This window comes from Salmo salar, chromosome ssa03 (assembly GCF_905237065.1).
Source record: "Salmo salar chromosome ssa03, Ssal_v3.1, whole genome shotgun sequence".
In the NCBI taxonomy this organism is placed as follows: domain Eukaryota; kingdom Metazoa; phylum Chordata; class Actinopteri; order Salmoniformes; family Salmonidae; genus Salmo; species Salmo salar.
The window spans coordinates 5,058,787-5,077,214 of record NC_059444.1 but is presented as its reverse complement, the minus strand read 5'-3'; the positions used below and the strand labels follow the sequence as shown (position 1 = coordinate 5,077,214).

Genomic DNA, 18,428 nt, shown 5'->3' with positions numbered 1-18,428 from the left:
CTAAACCACTTCATTAGAAAAGCGGATTGGCTTGGAGATAATTTCAATAATCAGCCATGTGTTATTACAATGATTACATTGGCTACTGACAAGTCGCCTAAATAGGCTAAGTGAGAAGACAGTGAGGGGAATTCGTCTGTTTACCTGATGTGTTTGGCTTGAGGTCCATCCTCTTGCCTCTGAACCTTGAAGGCAGGTTATCGTTTTTTTTTGGTCATTAATCTTGTTCTGGAGGCAGCTCTGCCGAGTGGTCGGCAATTGGCAGTTTCAGTCTATGCTTGGGCAGCGCAATAGCAGTGCGCTAAACGCATTTTGTCAGTGCTAGTATGCTAAGTTGAAGTTTGATGCCACAAAATACATTTTGTAACTTACATTTCTGCGTCTTAAATAGCCCACTTCAGTGAGTCATGTCAGCGGCGGACATAGCAGGTCCAGTTTGAACTGAGGGAGAACTGGTGAATGTTTGTCATCAAAGTCTGCATGTGTGAAACTCAAGTGAGGACCGGAATATATGTGTTTTGGTTTAGTATGAGAGGCGGATGTCTGTTGAAAACAGGTCTGGACCTTCTCACCCCCTCTTCAGGTCAACTGTCACACAGACTCAGGCTAGCAGAAGAAAAACAGTCCCTTGGGGATAGCAATAAAAACGATTTTTAATGCATCTCTGTCCACAGAATAAGTAGGCCTATTTTAATTCTCATCTTTCAGAAACTAATAATACTAATAAAGACAAATACCAGATAATTCATAGAGGTTCATTCAGTTGTACTGACTAGGTATCCCCCCCCCCCTTCCCTTCTCCTTCAGCCTTGTAGTCAGAATCTTGCTTTCTGCCCTTTTTTTAAAATCATGTTTTATGACTGTCAGACAGGGCAATCAAAATCACATTAACTCCCTAATTGTCACTGTGAATAATAATTGGAGTTCAAAAGTTATTCATCAATGTGAGCCTTAGAACAAGGATAATGAGGACTTAATAGCATGATTAAACACCTACTTAGGGAGTCAGGGGTGGACCAGGCATGAGCCTCTCTGCATAATAGAGACAGTCACGACTGCGTTCCAAATGGCAGCCTATTCCCTATCTAGTGCACTACGTTTGACCGGAGCCCTATTCCCTATGGGGTCCTGGCCAAAAGTAGTGCACTACATAGGGAATAGGGTGCCAATTGGGACCAAAGACAATCTTCTCCTCATATTAATATTCATATCTTCTCTTTACATTAATATGCATATTTTCTCTTCACATTAATATGCATATCTTCTCTTCACATTAATATGCATATCTTCTCTTCACATTAATATGCATATCTTCTCTTCACATTAATATGCATATCTTCTCTTCACATTAATATTCATATCCCTGTGATTGGAACTCATCAACAACAGACGTCTGCAATTACTAATTAGTGTTTGTTAGTAAAAACTGGACTTGATAGAAGCAAGAATATTGGTAGAATTGGAATGGGAGGGAGAGAGTGTGGGAGGGAGAGAGTGTGGGAGGGAGAGAGTGTGGGAGGGAGAGAGTGTGGGAGGGAGAGAGTGTGGGAGGGAGAGAGTGTGGGAGGGAGAGAGATGTGAGAGTGGGAGGGAGAGAGTGTGGGAGGGAGAGAGTGTGGGAGGGAGAGAGAGTGGGAGGGAGAGAGGAGGTGTGGGAGGGAGAGAGTTAAAGGGAGAGAGTGTGGGAGGGAGAGAGATGTGGAAGGGAGAGAGAGTGGGAGGGAGAGAGATGTGAGAGTGGGAGGGAGAGAGTGAGTGTGGGAGGGAGAGAGAGAGTGGAAGGGAGAGAGAGTGGGAGGGAGAGAGAGTGGGAGGGAGAGAGAGAGTGTGGGAGGGAGAGAGAGAGAGTGTGGGAGGGAGAGAGTGTGGGAGGGAGAGAGAGTGGGAGGGAGAGAGTGTGGGAGGGAGAGAGAGAGTGTGGGAGGGAGGGAGAGAGAGTGGGAGGGAGAGAGAGTGGGCGGGAGAGAGAGTGGGAGGGAGAGAGAGAGTGTGGGAGGGAGAGAGAGAGTGTGGGAGGGAGAGTGGGAGGGAGAGAGAGAGTGGGAGGGAGAGAGAGTGGGAGGGAGAGAGAGTGGGCGGGGAGAGAGAGTGGGCGGGGAGAGAGTGTGGGAGGGAGAGAGAGTGGAAGGAGAGAGAGAGTGGGAGGGAGAGAGTGGGAGGGAGAGAGAGTGGGCGGGAGAGAGAGTGGGCGGGAGAGAGAGAGTGTGGGAGGAGAGAGAGAGTGTGGGAGGGAGAGTGGGAGGGAGAGAGAGAGTGGGAGGGAGAGAGAGTGGGCGGGAGAGAGAGTGGGCGGGAGAGAGAGTGGGCGGGAGAGAGTGTGGGAGGGAGAGAGAGTGGAAGGGAGAGAGAGTGGGAGGGAGAGAGTGTGGGAGGAGAGAGAGTGGGCGGGGAGAGAGAGTGGGAGGGAGAGAGGTGGGAGGAGAGAGAGAGAGAGTGGGAGGGAGGGAGGGAGAGTGGAAGGGAGGGAGAGAGAGAGTGTGGGAGGGAGAGGGAGAGAGAGAGTGTGGGAGGGAGAGAGTGTGGGAGGGAGAGAGTGGGAGGGAGAGAGAGTGGGAGGGAGAGAGAGTGGGCGGGAGAGAGAGTGGGCGGGAGAGAGAGAGTGTGGGAGGGAGAGAGTGGGAGGGAGAGAGAGTGGAAGGGGAGAGAGAGTGGGAGGGAGAGAGAGTGGGCGGGAGAGAGAGTGGGCGGGAGAGAGAGTGGGCGGGAGAGAGTGTGGGAGGGAGAGAGTGTGGGAGGGAGGGAGAGTGGAAGGGAGGGAGAGAGAGAGAGAGTGTGGGAGGGAGAGAGAGAGAGAGTGTGCAAGGGAGAGAGATGTGAGAGTGGGAGGGAGAGAGTGTGGGAGGGAGAGTGTGGGAGGGAGAGAGAGAGTGTGGGAGGGAGAGAGTGTGGGAGGGAGAGAGTGGGAGGGAGGGAGAGAGTGTGGGAGGGAGAGAGTGTGGGAGGGAGAGAGTGGGAGGGAGAGAGGGAGAGAGTGGGAGGGAGAGAGGGGGAGAGAGTGTGGGAGGGAGAGAGGGTGGGAGGGAGAGAGGGGAGAGAGTGTGGGAGGGAGAGAGAGAGTGGAAGGAGAGAGAGAGTGGAAGGGAGAGAGTCTGGGAGGGAGAGAGAGTGGGAGGGAGAGAGGGAGAGAGTGTGGGAGGGAGAGAGAGTGGGAGGGAGAGAGGGAGAGAGTGTGGGAGGGAGAGAGTGTGGAAGGGAGAGAGTCTGGGAGGGAGAGAGAGTGGGCGGGAGAGAGAGTGGGCGGGAGAGAGAGTGGGCGGGAGAGAGTGTGGGAGGGAGAGAGTGTGGGAGGGAGGGAGAGTGGAAGGGAGAGAGTGTGGGAGGGAGAGAGTTAAAGGGAGAGAGTGTGGGAGGGAGAGAGAGAGTGGAAGGAGAGAGAGTGGAAGGGAGAGAGTCTGGGAGGGAGAGAGTGGGCGGGGAGAGAGAGTGGGCGGGGAGAGAGAGTGGGCGGGAGAGAGTGTGGGAGGAGAGAGTGTGGGAGGGAGGGAGAGTGGAAGGGAGGGGAGAGAGAGAGTGTGGGAGGGAGAGAGAGAGAGAGTGTGCAAGGGAGAGAGATGTGAGAGTGGGAGGGAGAGAGTGTGGGAGGGAGAGTGTGGGGGGAGAGAGAGAGTGTGGGAGGGAGAGAGTGTGGGAGGGAGAGAGTGGGAGGGAGGGAGAGAGTGTGGGAGGGAGAGAGTGTGGGAGGGAGAGAGTGTGGGAGGGAGAGAGTGTGGGAGGGAGAGAGTGTGGGAGGGAGAGTGGGAGGGAGAGAGAGTGTGGGAGGGAGAGAGAGTGGAAGGGAGGGAGAGAGTGTGGGAGGGAGAGAGTGTGGGAGGGAGAGAGAGAGTGTGGGAGGGAGGGAGAGAGTGTGGGAGGGAGAGAGAGTGGGAGGGAGAGAGTGTGGGAGGGAGAGAGTGTGGGAGGGAGAGAGTGTGGGAGGGAGAGAGTGTGGGAGGGAGAGAGTGTGGGAGGGAGAGTGGGAGGGAGAGAGAGTGTGGGAGGGAGAGAGAGAGTGTGGGAGGGAGAGAGAGTGTGGGAGGGAGAGAGTGTGGGAGGGAGAGAGAGAGTGTGGGAGGGAGAGAGAGAGTGTGGGAGGGAGGGTATGGGAGGGAGAGTGTGGGAGGGAGAGAGTGTGGGAGGGAGAGAGTGGAAGGGAGGGAGAGTGGGAGGGAGAGAGAGAGTGTGGGAGAGAGAGTGTGGGAGAGAGAGTGTGGGAGAGAGAGAGTGTGGGAGGGAGAGAGAGAGAGTGTGGGAGGGAGAGAGTGTGGGAGGGAGAGAGAGAGTGTGGGAGGGAGAGAGAGTGTGGGAGGGAGAGAGAGAGAGTGTGGGAGGGAGAGAGTGTGGGAGGGAGAGAGAGTGTGGGAGGGAGGGTATGGGAGGGAGAGTGTGGGAGGGAGAGAGTGTGGGAGGGAGAGAGTGGAAGGGAGGGAGAGTGGGAGGGAGAGAGAGTGTGGGAGAGAGAGTGGGAGAGAGAGAGTGTGGGAGGGAGGGAGAGTGGAAGGGAGGAGAGAGAGAGAGAGTGTGGGAGGGAGAGAGAGAGAGAGTGTGCAAGGGAGAGAGATGTGAGAGTGGGAGGGAGAGAGTGTGGGAGGGAGAGAGAGTGTGGGAGGGAGAGAGTGGGAGGGAGGGAGAGAGTGTGGGAGGGAGAGAGTGTGGGAGGGAGAGAGTGTGGGAGGGAGAGAGTGTGGGAGGGAGAGAGTGTGGGAGGGAGAGTGGGAGGGAGAGAGAGAGTGTGGGAGGGAGAGAGTGGGAGGGAGAGAGAGAGGAAGGGAGAGAGAGAGTGGGAGGGAGAGTCTGGGAGGGAGAGAGAGTGGGCGGGAGAGAGAGTGGGCGGGAGAGAGAGTGGGCGGGAGAGAGTGTGGGAGGGAGAGAGTGTGGGAGGGAGGGGGAGTGGAAGGGAGGGAGAGAGAGAGAGTGTGGGAGGGAGAGAGAGAGAGTGTGCAAGGGAGAGAGATGTGAGAGTGGGAGGGAGAGAGTGTGGGAGGGAGAGTGTGGGAGGGAGAGAGAGTGTGGGAGGGAGAGAGTGTGGGAGGGAGAGAGTGGGAGGGAGGGAGAGAGTGTGGGAGGGAGAGAGTGGGAGGGAGAGAGGGGAGAGAGTGTGGGAGGGAGAGAGGGTGGGAGGGAGAGAGGGGAGAGAGTGTGGGAGGGAGAGAGAGTTAAAGGGAGAGAGTGTGGGAGGGAGAGAGAGAGTGGAAGGGAGAGAGAGTGGAAGGGAGAGAGTCTGGGAGGGAGAGAGTGGGCGGGAGAGAGAGTGGGAGGGAGAGAGGGAGAGAGTGTGGGAGGGAGAGAGTGTGGAAGGGAGAGAGTGTGGAAGGGAGAGAGTGTGGAAGGGAGAGAGTCTGGGAGGGAGAGAGAGTGGGAGGGAGAGAGAGTGGGCGGGAGAGAGAGTGGGCGGGAGAGAGTGTGGGAGGGAGAGAGGGTGGGAGGGAGGGAGAGTGTGTGGGAGGGAGAGAGTTAAAGGGAGAGAGTGTGGGAGGGAGAGAGAGTGTGGGAGGGAGAGAGAGAGTGGAAGGGAGAGAGTCTGGGAGGGAGAGAGAGTGGGCGGGAGAGAGAGTGGGAGGGAGAGAGAGTGGGAGGGAGAGAGTGTGGGAGGGAGAGAGTGTGGGAGGAGGGAGAGTGGAAGGGAGGGAGAGAGAGAGAGAGTGTGGGAGGGGAGAGAGAGAGAGTGTGCAAGGGAGAGAGATGTGAGAGTGGGAGGGAGAGAGTGTGGGAGGGAGAGTGTGGGAGGGAGAGAGAGAGTGTGGGAGGGAGAGAGTGGGAGGGAGAGAGTGGGAGGGAGGAGAGAGTGTGGGAGGGAGAGAGTGTGGGAGGGAGAGAGTGTGGGAGGGAGAGAGTGTGGGAGGGAGAGAGTGTGGGAGGGAGAGAGTGTGGGAGGGAGAGAGTGTGGGAGGGAGAGTGGGAGGAGAGAGAGAGTGTGGGAGGGAGAGAGAGTGGAAGGGAGGGAGAGAGTGTGGGAGGGAGAGAGTGTGGGAGGGAGAGAGAGTGTGGGAGGGAGGGAGAGTGGGAGGGAGAGAGCTGGGAGGGAGAGAGTGTGGGAGGGAGAGAGTGTGGGAGGGAGAGAGTGTGGGAGGGAGAGTGGGAGGGAGAGAGAGAGTGTGGGAGGGAGAGAGAGTGTGGGAGGGAGAGAGTGTGGGAGGGAGAGAGAGAGTGTGGGAGGGAGAGAGAGAGTGTGGGAGGGAGGGTATGGGAGGGAGAGTGTGGGAGGGAGAGAGTGTGGGAGGGAGAGAGTGTGGGAGGAGAGAGTGGAAGGGAGGGAGAGTGGGAGGAGAGAGAGAGTGTGGGAGAGAGAGTGTGGGAGAGAGAGAGTGTGGGAGAGAGAGAGTGTGGGAGGGAGAGAGTGTGGGAGGGAGAGAGAGTGGGAGGGAGAGAGTGTGGGAGGGAGAGAGAGAGTGTGGGAGGGAGAGAGAGAGAGTGTGGGAGGGAGAGTGTGGGAGGGAGAGAGAGTGGGAGGGAGAGAGTGTGGGAGGGAGAGAGAGAGAGAGAGTGTGGGAGGGAGGGTATGGGAGGGAGAGTGTGGGAGGGAGAGAGTGTGGGAGGGAGAGAGAGTATGGGAGGGAGAGTATGGGAGGGAGAGAGAGTGTGGGAGAGAGAGTGTGGGAGAGAGAGAGTGTGGGAGGGAGAGAGAGAGAGTGTGGGAGGGAGAGAGAGAGTGTGGGAGGGAGGGTATGGGAGGGAGAGTGTGGGAGGGAGAGTGTGGGAGGGAGAGAGAGTGGGAGGGAGAGAGAGTGGGAGGGAGAGAGTGTGGACAGGAAAAGGTGTGGTAAGAGAGATTGAGGGAGTGAGAGATGAATAATGACAGAGAGAGGGAGAGCGAAAGAAAGAGAGAAGGTGTGATTGAGATGGAGATGCCTGCTGGGTGGTTGTCTGGACACAAGGGTTTCCCAGGTTTCATTTGACATCCAACTGAGTACAGGCTGAGTACAGGCTGAGTACAGGCTGAGTACAGGCTGAGTACAGACTGAGTACAGATACATGTTTCTGCCTGTTCTTATAATGTATCTCTGTTTCTGCCTGTTCCCATCTGATATTATCATGTATCTCTGTTTCTGCCTGTTCCCATCTGATATTATCATGTATCTCTGTTTCTGCCTGTTCCCATCTGATATTATAATGTCTCTGTTTCTGCCTGTTCCCATCTGATATTATAATGTCTCTGTTTCTGCCTGTTCCCATCTGATATTATAATGTCTCTGTTTCTGCCTGTCCCCATCTGATATTATAATGTCTCTGTTTCTGCCTGTTCCCATCTGATATTATAATGTCTCTGTTTCTGCCTGTTCCCATCTGATATTATAATGTCTCTGTTTCTGCCTGTTCCCATCTGATATTATCATGTCTCTGTTTCTGCCTGTTCCCATCTGATATTATCATGTATCTCTGTCTATGAAACAGGATTCAGCAGTCATTTATCTACCCAACAGTGACAGATTCATCTGATTTCTTAGATATTTCTTTTGTTGATGCGTTTTGTTTTTGAAAATCTGTTTTGATATAATATCATATCAAGTATTTATCATTTATATCAAGATTTCCCTCAATTAATACCGGAACGGTTGTAGGTATGATGTCATAATTTTGGGGGATGGATTGAGGAACTACTGTAAATGTAACAAAGAGTCTTTATCGACACGGCCAACTGAACTCCCTGTTTTCCCCCTATTCCTCATTCCTCTTCCCCCAGGTTGATTGACAAGCCCGTCGTCTAATCAAATCGAATCGTCGCCATGATTGCGACAGGCGGCCTCTTGCGTATAAACCGGCGCCAGGACTCCCAGCACTCTAAGAACCAAGCTGAGAACAAGAGGAAGAGGAAACAAGCCAAGAGAAAGAAGAACGATGTGGTGGTGGTTGGTAGCATGATGGACTACAATACCCATCATGCTCTGTACTACAGTACCCATAATGCTTTGTGTATTGTATCTAGTTTAGAACGATGTGGTGGTGGTGGGTAGCATGATGGACTACAATACCCATCATGCTCTGTACTACAGTACCCATAATGCTTTGTGTATTGTATCTAGTTTAGAACGATGTGGTGGTGGTGGGTAGCATGATGGACTACAGTACCCATCATGCTCTGTATTACAGTACCCATAATGCTTTGTGTATTGTATCTAGTTTAGAACGATGTGGTGGTGGTGGGTAGCATGATGGACAAATACCACATGCTCTGTACTACAGTACCCATAATGCTTTGTGTATTGTATCTAGTTTAGAACGATGTGGTGGTGGTTGGTAGCATGATGGACTACAGTACCCATCATGCTCTGTACTACAGTACCCATAATGCTTTGTGTATTGTATCTAGTTTAGAACGATGTGGTGGTGGTGGGTAGCATGATGGACTACAATACCCATCATGCTCTGTACTACAGTACCCATAATGCTTTGTGTATTGTATCTTGTTTAGAACAATGTGGTGGTGATGGGTAGCATGTTGGACTACAGTACCCATCATGCTCTGTATTACAGTACCCATAATGCTTTGTGTATTGTATCTTGTTTAGAACAATGTGGTGGTGATGGGTAGCATGTTGGACTACAGTACCCATAATGCTTTGTGTATTATATCTAGTTTAGAACGATGTGGTGGGTAGCATGTTGGACTACAGTACCCATCATGCTCTGTACTACAGTACCCATAATGCTTTGTGTATTGTATCTAGTTTAGAACGATGTGGTGGTGGTGGGTAGCATGATGGACTACAATACCCATCATGCTCTGTATTACAGTACCCATAATGCTTTGTGTATTGTATCTTGTTTAGAACAATGTGGTGGTGATGGGTAGCATGTTGGACTACAGTACCCATAATGCTTTGTGTATTATATCTAGTTTAGAACGATGTGGTGGGTAGCATGTTGGACTACAGTACCCATAATGCTTTGTGTATTGCATCTAGTTTGGAACGATGTGGTAGTGGTGGGTAGCATGTTGGACTACAGTACCCATAGTGCATTGTGTATTATATCTAGTTTAGAACGATGTGGTGGTGGTGGGTAGCATGTTGGACTAAACTAGAGAAGTGAAAAGCTTCTTTAGCTTTTAATTTTAAAGGCACAACCTAGATTCGAGCCAATTCGTAGTTCGGCGCAACGCGACCGTTAAACCCGATGACATGTTTCTGCGCGTGAGCTTAGCTAGCTCACCTCACCAAGACATCGCCTACAAGTGTGATCAGGGATTTCTATTGGAGAAGCAGTTTCTAGGCATCTTCATACTAAACCATCTTTGACAATGTGGTGGTGGTGGGTCGCATGGTGTACTAAACTACATTACCCATAATGCTCGGCGTATTAAGAATTCAGCCATAGCAGAAGAATTGTACAGTTGTTTGAAGTACATTAGATCAATATAGCTACTGCCATAGGTGTCAAAGCTGTGTGCTGGAAAGCCTTGGTGGAGGATGGGTGAAGTTAGGGCCAACTCATTTTAATTCCCTTATCCAGCCTCACTTCTCAGTTCTGATTTAAAACATAAGCTGTGTTCGAATACCCATAATAAAATACTGTATACTACATATTAATGAGTATATACTACATACTATTAGTTCATTTTAGTATACAGTAAATGAACAGTATCCTTTCAGTTGAGCGTACTAGAACTTCGCCTGTCTACCGGAAGTTGATGCTGTTGCTATGCAACCTCTTGCTAGCTTGTTAGCATAAAAAAAAAAAATGACTAGCTAAAAATGTTACGATTTCCAGTGTGTTCAGAAATTCAATCTGGGGTGCCAGAGTGCACTCTGGGCGTTTGTAAATCCAGAGCGTTGTCAGGTTGTCCGTTCGTAAATTCAGAGCTGCAACTGGACGCATTCAACAGCAGTTGAGCACCGACGCTAACTGGCTAACTGGCTCACTCTGACCATTGTACTCGCCCTAGCAGAGCTGGTTAGGCTGTTTTCATGTTATCAAATCAAATCAAATGTTATTTGTCACATGCGCCAAATACAACAGGTGTACTACTGTAACAACACATCATCAGTAGGGTAAAATTAACCTGTCTCACGACGGTCTAAACCCAGCTCACGTTCCCTATTAGTGGGTGAACAATCCAACGCTTGGTGAATTCTGCTTCACAATGATAAGGAAGAGCCGACATCGAAGGATCAAAAAGCGACGTCGCTATGAACGCTTGGCCGCCACAAGCCAGTTATCCATGTGGTAACTTTTCTGACACCACCTGCTTAAAACCCCAAAAAGTAATTTGCTTGTACACTTCATATTTTGGCAAATTTAGTACGACATCTGGGAACTTTTGCCATACTAACTATATCCATACTGTAACCAATAAGCATACTAATATACTCAATTCAAGTCACAAATAGTACGGTTAGTATGAGTATTCAAAACACAGCTCTAGTTTCTGTGTTAAAATGTATCTATGTTTATCCTAGAAAATATATTTCTGAACTGTATTATAATGATGTCATGTCTGTCTCTTTTATGAATCCAGGTGAAGGGGAAACTCATCCTGTGTTCCCCACCTGGGCTGGCGGCCACGGTAGGAGTGGTGATGGTGATGGTTGGGATAGCCATGGCTGTACTGGGCTACTGGCCACATGAAGAACACAGCCAGAGGTATCCATCCAGGCTATCACCAGGGGAGGAGCGGAGAGACAACGGCAGGATGAGCTACTCCAAGAGCCCTCTGGTGTCTGTTACCTGGAACGATAATAAGGACAACAACACAGCCAACCAGACTGTTGGAGAGATGACCAACCAGACTGTCGGAGAGATGACCAACCAGACTGTCGGGGAGTTGACCAACCAGACTGTCGGAGAGATGACCAACCAGACTGTCGGAGAGATGACCAACCAGACTGTTGGAGAGATGACCAACCAGACTGTCGGGGAGGTGACCAACCAGACTGTCGGGGAGTTGACCAACCAGACTGTCGGAGAGATGACCAACCAGACTGTCGGGGAGTTGACCAACCAGACTGTCGGAGAGATGACCAACCAGACTGTCGGGGAGTTGACCAACCAGACTGTCGGAGAGATGACCAACCAGACTGTCGGGGAGTTGACCAACCAGACTGTTGGAGAGATGACCAACCAGACTGTTGGAGAGATGACCAACCAGACTGTCGGGGAGATGACCAACCAGACTGTTGGGGAGTTGACCAACCAGACTGTCGGAGAGATGACCAACCAGACTGTCGGGGAGTTGACCAACCAGACTGTTGGAGAGATGACCAACCAGACTGTTGGGGAGATGACCAACCAGACTGTCGGGGAGTTGACCAACCAGACTGTCGGAGAGTTGACCAACCAGACTGTCGGAGAGTTGACCAACCAGACTGTCGGAGAGATGACCAACCAGACTGTCGGGGAGTTGACCAATCAGACTGTCGGGGAGTTGACCAACCAGACTGTCGGAGAGATGACCAACCAGACTGTTGGGGAGATGACCAACCAGACTGTCGGAGAGATGACCAACCAGACTGTCGGAGAGATGACCAACCAGACTGTCGGGGAGTTGACCAATCAGACTGTCGGGGAGTTGACCAACCAGACGAGTGTCGAGTTGACGAGCCAGACTAGTGTTGAATTGATGAACCAGACAAGTGTTGTTGTCAATGGAAGTTTACCTGTACTTGTACCTGATAATGGTAGTGTACTTGTATCGGTATCTACCCCTCCTCCTCCTATACCCTCAGGTGGGTTATTTTTTACTAAGATATTTTTACTTTACAAGACACCGCATTCATTATGTTGTTCATTCTGTCTGCTTTGCTCTTATCTTGGTCAGGTCGTTACTGTAAAAGAAAATGTGTTCTCAATGATTGACCTGGTTAAATAAGGGTTAGTCATTTTTCTCCCCCCCTCCCTCCCTCCCTCCATCTTCTTCCCATCCTTCAGGTGGGTTGCTCTCTGAGTTCTTGGACAACTATCTGTACTCAGACAACCTGAAGGTGTTTGGGCCTTTAGTCATGGGGATGGGCATATTTATCTTCATCTGTGCAAATGCTGTGCTTCACGAAAACAGAGACAAGAAGACCAAAGTCATCAACCTTAGAGATATCTACTCCACGGTCATCGACAGCCACAGCACACGGATCAAGGACTACTCGCCGAGTAACGGAATGGTCAACTACGTACAGTCCAGAGGTAGTGTTGATGTACAGTGGCAAGAAAAAAGTATGTGAACCTTTTGGAATTACCTGGATTTCTGCATAAATTTGATCTGATCTTCATCTAGGTCACAAGAACAGACAAACACAGTCTGCTTAAACTAATAACACACACATGATTGTATTGTTCTTGTCTATATTGAATATATCATTTAAACATTCACAGTGTAGGTTGGAAAAAGTATGTGAACCCCTAGGCTAATGACTTCTCCAAAAGCTAATTGGAGTCAAGAGTCAAATAACCTGGAGTTTAATCAATGAGACGAGATTGGAGATTTTGATTAGAGCTGCCCTGTCCCATTAAAAAAACACTCACAAAATTTGAGTTTGCGATTCACAAGAAGCATTGCCTGATGTGAACCAAGCCTCAAAGAAAAGAGATCTCAGAAGACCTAAGATTAAGAATTGTTGCCCTGCATAAAGCTGGAAAGGGTTACAAAAGTATCTCTAAAAGTCAGTCCACGGTAAGACAAATTGTCTATAAATGGAGAAAGTTCAGCACTGTTGCTACTCTCCCTAGGAGTGGCCGTCCTGCAAAGATTATTGCAAGAGCACAGCGCAGAATTCTCAATGAGGTTAAGAAGAATCCTAGAGTGTCAGCTAAAGACTTACAGAAATCTATGGAACATGCTAACATCTCTGTTGACGAGTCTACAATACGTAAAACACTAAACAAGAATGGTGTTCATGGGAGGACACCACGGAAGAAGCCACTGCTGTCCAAAAGAAACATTGCTGCACGTCTGAAGTTTGCAAAAGAGCACCTGGATGTTCCACAGCGCTACTGGCAAAATATTCTGTGGACAGATGAAACTACAGTTGAGTTGTTAGGAAGGAACACACAACACTATGTGTGGAGAAAAAAAGGCACAGCACACCAACATCAAAACCTCTTCCCAACTGTAAAGTATGGTGGAGGGAGCATCATGGTTTGGGGCTGCTTTGCTGCCTCAGGGCCTGGACAGCTTGCTATCATCGATGGAAAAATGAATTCCCAAGTTTATCAAGACATTTTGCAGGAGAATGTAAAGGTATCTGTCTGCCAATTGAAGCTCAACAGAAGTTGGGTGATGCAACAGGACAACAACCCAAAAGACAGAAGTAAATCAACAACAGAATGGCTTGAACAGATGAAAATACGCCTTCTGGAGTGGCCCAGTCAGAGTCCTGACCTCAACCCGATTGAGATGCTGTGGGATGACCTCAAGAGAGCAGTTCACACCAGACATCCCAAGAATATTGCTGAACTGAAACAGTTTTGTAAAGAGGAACGGTCCAAAATTCCTCCTGACCGTTGTGCAGGTCTGATCCGCAACTATAGAAAACGTTTGGTTGAGGTTATTTTTGCCAAAGGAGGGTCAACCAGTTATTAAATCCAAGGGTTCACATACTTTTTCCACCCTGCACTGTGAATGTTTACACGGTGTGTTCAATAAAGACATGAAAACGTATAATTGTTTGTGTGTTATTTGTTTAAACAGACTGTGTTTGTCTTGTTGTGACTTAGATGAAGATCAGATCAAATTTTATGACCAATTGATGTAGAAATCCAGGTAATTCCAAAGGGTTCAAACTTTTTCTTCCCACCGTATACTCAGGGTCTTTCAACCCCGGTGAAATGCTAGAGCTTGGTTGCAGCTCCTGGCTTTCCAATACCGGGTCCGGCCACCAGGGGGAGTCTGTCAGCACTGAGCAGCAATACAGAAGACCATCGATGGCTGGGAGGCAGCATAGCTGGTCTAGAGACAACCAGACATTCACAGACACTGTCTACAGTATCTACAGGGACCAAAAGCACAGGTACTATACACTTTTTTTGTCTACAGTATATGATACAGTTTCTATAGCCTCGTTTGACAGTCCTGATCACGCGAGATCACTGTCTGTTTCTCTAGATACGTGTAGAAAAATAGAATGTGAACTCGCATGATAAGGATGGTTGAACAAGAGTACATTGTATATGTTGCAAAATAAATTACATTTACGTTTTCTAATCTTATCTAATCAGGTGTTTGGAGCAGGTGGCCTACCCGAGACACTGGGACTCAGAGCAGGCCTCGCTCCCCAGGCATCGGGACTCAGAGCAGGCCTTGCTCCCCAGTCAGTGGGACTCAGAGCAGGCCTCGCTCCCCAGGCAGTGGGAGTCAGAGCAGGCCTCGCACCCCAGGCAGTGGGACTCACAGCAGGCCTCGCTCCCCAGGCAGTGGGACTCAGAGCAGGCCTCGCACCCCAGGCAGTGGGACTCAGAGCAGGCCTCGCTCCCCAGGCAGTGGGAGTCAGAGCAGGCCTCGCACCCCAGGCAGTGGGACTCAGAGCAGGCCTCGCTCCCCAGGCAGTGGGACTCAGAGCAGGCCTCGCACCCCAGGCAGTGGGACTCAGAGCAGGCCTCGCTCCCCAGGCAGTGGGACTCAGAGCAGGCCTCGCACCCCAGGCAGTGGGACTCAGAGCAGGCTCCATCATCTCTTCATCTGTCAAAGCTTTCAAGCTCCCTGTCATCAAACTGAACAGCTGTGAGGTGGAGGAGAAGGGGGGACAGGCCGAGAGAGTGGAGACAGAGGGGTGCTTGGTGGAGGAGGAAGGGGGACAGACCGAGAGAGAGGAGACAGAGGGGTGCTTGGTGGAGGAGGAAGGGGGACAGGCTGAGAGAGTGGAGACAGAGGGGTGCTTGGTGGAGGAGGAAGGGGGACAGGCCGAGAGAGTGGAGACAGAGGGGTGCTTGGTGGAGGAGGAAGGGGGACAGACCGAGAGAGAGGTCCCCCCCCTCCCACTCATGTCTCCAGGGTGATGATGGAGATGGGGTCTCGCCTGTCACTCAACTCCCTCTCCAGCCCAGGGGGGTGACCTGTCCAGGTTGGCACGACGATGCAGCCTCACCGTAATTGTCTGTCTTCAAGGCAGCAGGGTTCGGCGGTTCAGCTGTCCACGTCTGGAGAGGTCGAACAGTAAGCGATACATCAAACTGGAAACCATGGGCGGAGAGTCCTTCGAGGCCGTGGATCTAGCAACTTCCTGTGTGCCCGACTTGAACCAGGAAGAGGAAAGGGAAGTAGCAGTAGTTCAGGGAGAAGAAGGAAGGGGGAGTAACAGTCACCCTTAGCTCTTCTTTATCTGAACTCTAGCTACTGTAATCCCCAGCTCTTCAACAGATGAACCCTAAATAGTTGTGCCTTGGCATGTTATCATTTAGATGGATATCAATAGGAAATGACAGTGCTCAAACCCCATCTAGAATCAAGGTGCGGCCTAAAGGAACTCGGGAGATCAGAGGAGAGGGTGTGATCAGAGTGGGCCCCCAAGCTCTTCAACAGAAGTCTCGGCAGATATGACATGTCTTGTCATGTTATCGTTTTAGATAGAATCCTGTCTTTTCCATGTGTTTGGGATCAAGGTTTTTTACTGTAGCTGGATCTACACAGCCGATGGCCAATAGAACGTGGACTCTGGTATGTATATATATATATATATATATATAAGACCATTTTGTTTTAGGTCTGAAAGCCATGGACACCGTTGATTTTCAGATCAGCAACATGAGGTGAACCACACCAACAAATTAATATCTAGATCAAACTATTCAAAAATGTTTTGGTTCAATGTAACAACAGCAATAATTTGTCTCGCAAAAAAAAAAAAATGTTGATATTATTTGTCACAAATAACTATAGCTGTAGTAAACTACAGTAAACTATAGTCCCATGTGGCTCAGTTGGTAGAGCATGGTGTTTGCAACACCAGGGTTGTGGGTTCAATTCCCACGGGGGACCAGTATGGGGGAAAAAAAAATGTATGAAATGTATGCATTTACTACTGTAAGTCGCTCTGTATAAGAGCGTCTGTTAAATGACTAAAATGGAAACTTATGTTGTTCTGAAATGTTCCTATGAGACACGGCAGTGTAGATTTAATGAAACTGTGACGCAAAATAAAGCTTAATTTTAGAAATTGTTACTAGGTATTGCTATGTGCCAGAAATGGAATCTCAGGTAGAATATCGTTCAGATTTTGTGACGAGTTGAGGTGAAAATGAGGTTTTGACTGTTGGATGTATGTTTAATCATGAATAAATAAAGTTGGATCTAATGTAGATGGTCTGATACATTTTGCCCCCCCTGTATATGCTGTACTAAAATAGCAATATTGACACTATTCACACACTCTATATTCAATGAAAATCTAGTCAGTGAAAATGTTATTCTAAACCACACGTCTCTACATCAGTCTAACATGTCCATCTAGTGGCGAAAATATGTTATCGCTTTTTCTGTCAACCTCAAGGTATTTTATGAAGCTCTCTTTTCTGTGGGTGTGCTTTTACCAGGGGTGCAACTTTCACTGAGGATGGGGGTCCCCGTCCCGTCCCCCCACATTCTGAAATAGCATTTTTTGTCCCCCCCCGCACAGTTTTATCATTGGAATGTGATACAAAATGAGGCAAGGCTTCAGGACGACGAGGACGCCTCAGAGCGGTCGCATAGGCTGTTTGGAATGTTTATCAGACTGGATAAAAAATTATAAATAATATTTAATATAACAATAATAATAATAATAATATAAATAATATCCCCCCCCCCACTTCTAAAACCAAAAGTTGCGCCCCTGGCTTTAACCAATTACTTTTACCAATAGGCAGTGTTTTTTATATGAGCAAATGGGCAAACAATTGAAACCAAGAGAGGTGGTGATAGAGCAGTCGGAATGTTCCGTAGTAGTAGCAAAGATAGTATAGTATGAAGATAGGCTAAAACAAGCTTTTCCAATAGAAATCCCTGATCACACTTGTTGGCACTTTTCTGAGCTAAACTAACCAACAGATGCACCTCCAACAACACATAAAAAAAACCTCACATAACACTGCCCCCAAAAACAATGACAATTTCTCTCTTTACCATGTGGCGTAAGGGCTTTTTAGGTGAGCGCTTGATGCCGCCCTGTGATAAGCAGTGACCACTTTGTCAAAGGTAGGGAGGGATGCAAAATGTTTATCTTGTCCATTCCCAGCACGCCTCCCCAGAGTGCTGTTAGAGAGACGCATCGCTGCGGCTCTCCACAAACATTCTGCCCCCCCCCCCCCCCAACAAAAAAAACAAAAATCGTACATAAATCATGTTGCAGATATAGGATAAGGTAGAAAGAGTATGTGTCCTTTTCTGTAGCTTACAGGCTGGAGTTCAAATGGATTTTACATCATGCATGTATTCTCCGATAGAATAGCCTAACCTAATCTAAATGGCGCCCAATCAGGTCAAAATAAAATGGACAATCAGGCTACAACTGCTGTCCAGGAGATTCATCCAGTGGGCTAAATTGTCATGATCAGTGTTTTCAAGTTTGTATCTGTTACATTTTGAGGAGCTGATCACAGCGAAAAAATTAAATACTTCTGATTTCACGCTGTGTAAACACATTGCAAATAGGCTCGGTATAACTCCTGATAAAGTTGGGTAGCTGATATTCAGAGCTTAAATAGCCAAATGGATTAGTCACAGGAATCAGGACTAATAAAGCCAATGCAATGGCCTGTTTTTACAAATGTTGGCCCTACCACATGGATGGGGATTCATACAATTCCATTGTGGGCTGACATGGTAGGCTCAGATTTTTTAGCAGGTCTGGACCAGCCTTGATTTGAACCATACATATATGTTTATAAATGACGTCTTTTCACCTTTCATTCAGAACTGAAAATGAACCTGGATTCAACGTCTGGAAAATAATTAATATATATATGGGTCCCAAGATGGCGTAGCAGTTCAGACGTCCTCTACCCTCCTCTTGTCGTGTCCCGTGTATTTATATATTTACATATATTTTTTTTTTTCTTCACTTATCTTTTTATATATATATATATATATATATATTCTTTTTTTAATTCTAAAAACTCAACCTCAAAGCACTCTCCTGCAACCCGCCTCACCAATTTAAAAAAAGAAAGTATTATTTACCTCATCTGAATTCCACAACAGAAGCTAGCAAGAGGTTAGCCATTTTCACTGGCTAACGTTGAAGTTCAGCTAGCCACGGTTAGCTGTCCTCAGCTATCCATTAGCTCGAAAAGCTATCGCCAGTTTTTGTACAGCGCGACTCAGACCAGAGCATACCGGACCTATTCTCTCTCCTTTCCCCGATTTCTACCGCAGGCTCTGGACACCTGGATCTTGCAGCTAACTAGCTGCTACCTGAGTGACTATTGGCAACGTCGGTCACGGAAATAACACACATTATTACGGAGCTAGCCAGCTGAAGAGTTCCGTCAGCCACTCCTGGGCTATTCCTGAGCTAGCCAGCTGAAGTGTCTCCTGGGCTACAACTCACCTA

The 18,428-nt window shown here is 49.0% G+C and overlaps 1 protein-coding gene across 2 annotated transcripts in view; it reads left to right on the top strand.

Moving 5' to 3' along the window:
* Window positions 1–14,721, top strand: part of LOC106596709 (uncharacterized) — a 15,189-nt gene extending 468 nt beyond the window's left edge. The window contains exons 2-6 of one of the 2 annotated variants that reach the window (XM_014187983.2): window positions 7,658–7,823; window positions 10,433–11,639; window positions 11,842–12,120; window positions 13,712–13,913; window positions 14,122–14,721. In XM_014187983.2, coding sequence (XP_014043458.2) covers window positions 7,701–7,823; window positions 10,433–11,639; window positions 11,842–12,120; window positions 13,712–13,913; window positions 14,122–14,617 — 2,307 coding nt within the window. In that variant the 5' untranslated portion in view covers window positions 7,658–7,700 and the 3' untranslated portion in view covers window positions 14,618–14,721. The remainder of the gene's footprint in view (window positions 1–7,657; window positions 7,824–10,432; window positions 11,640–11,841; window positions 12,121–13,711; window positions 13,914–14,121) is intronic. The other variant, XM_014187994.2, reaches the window with a different exon arrangement.
* Window positions 14,722–18,428: the final 3,707 nt, after the last annotated feature.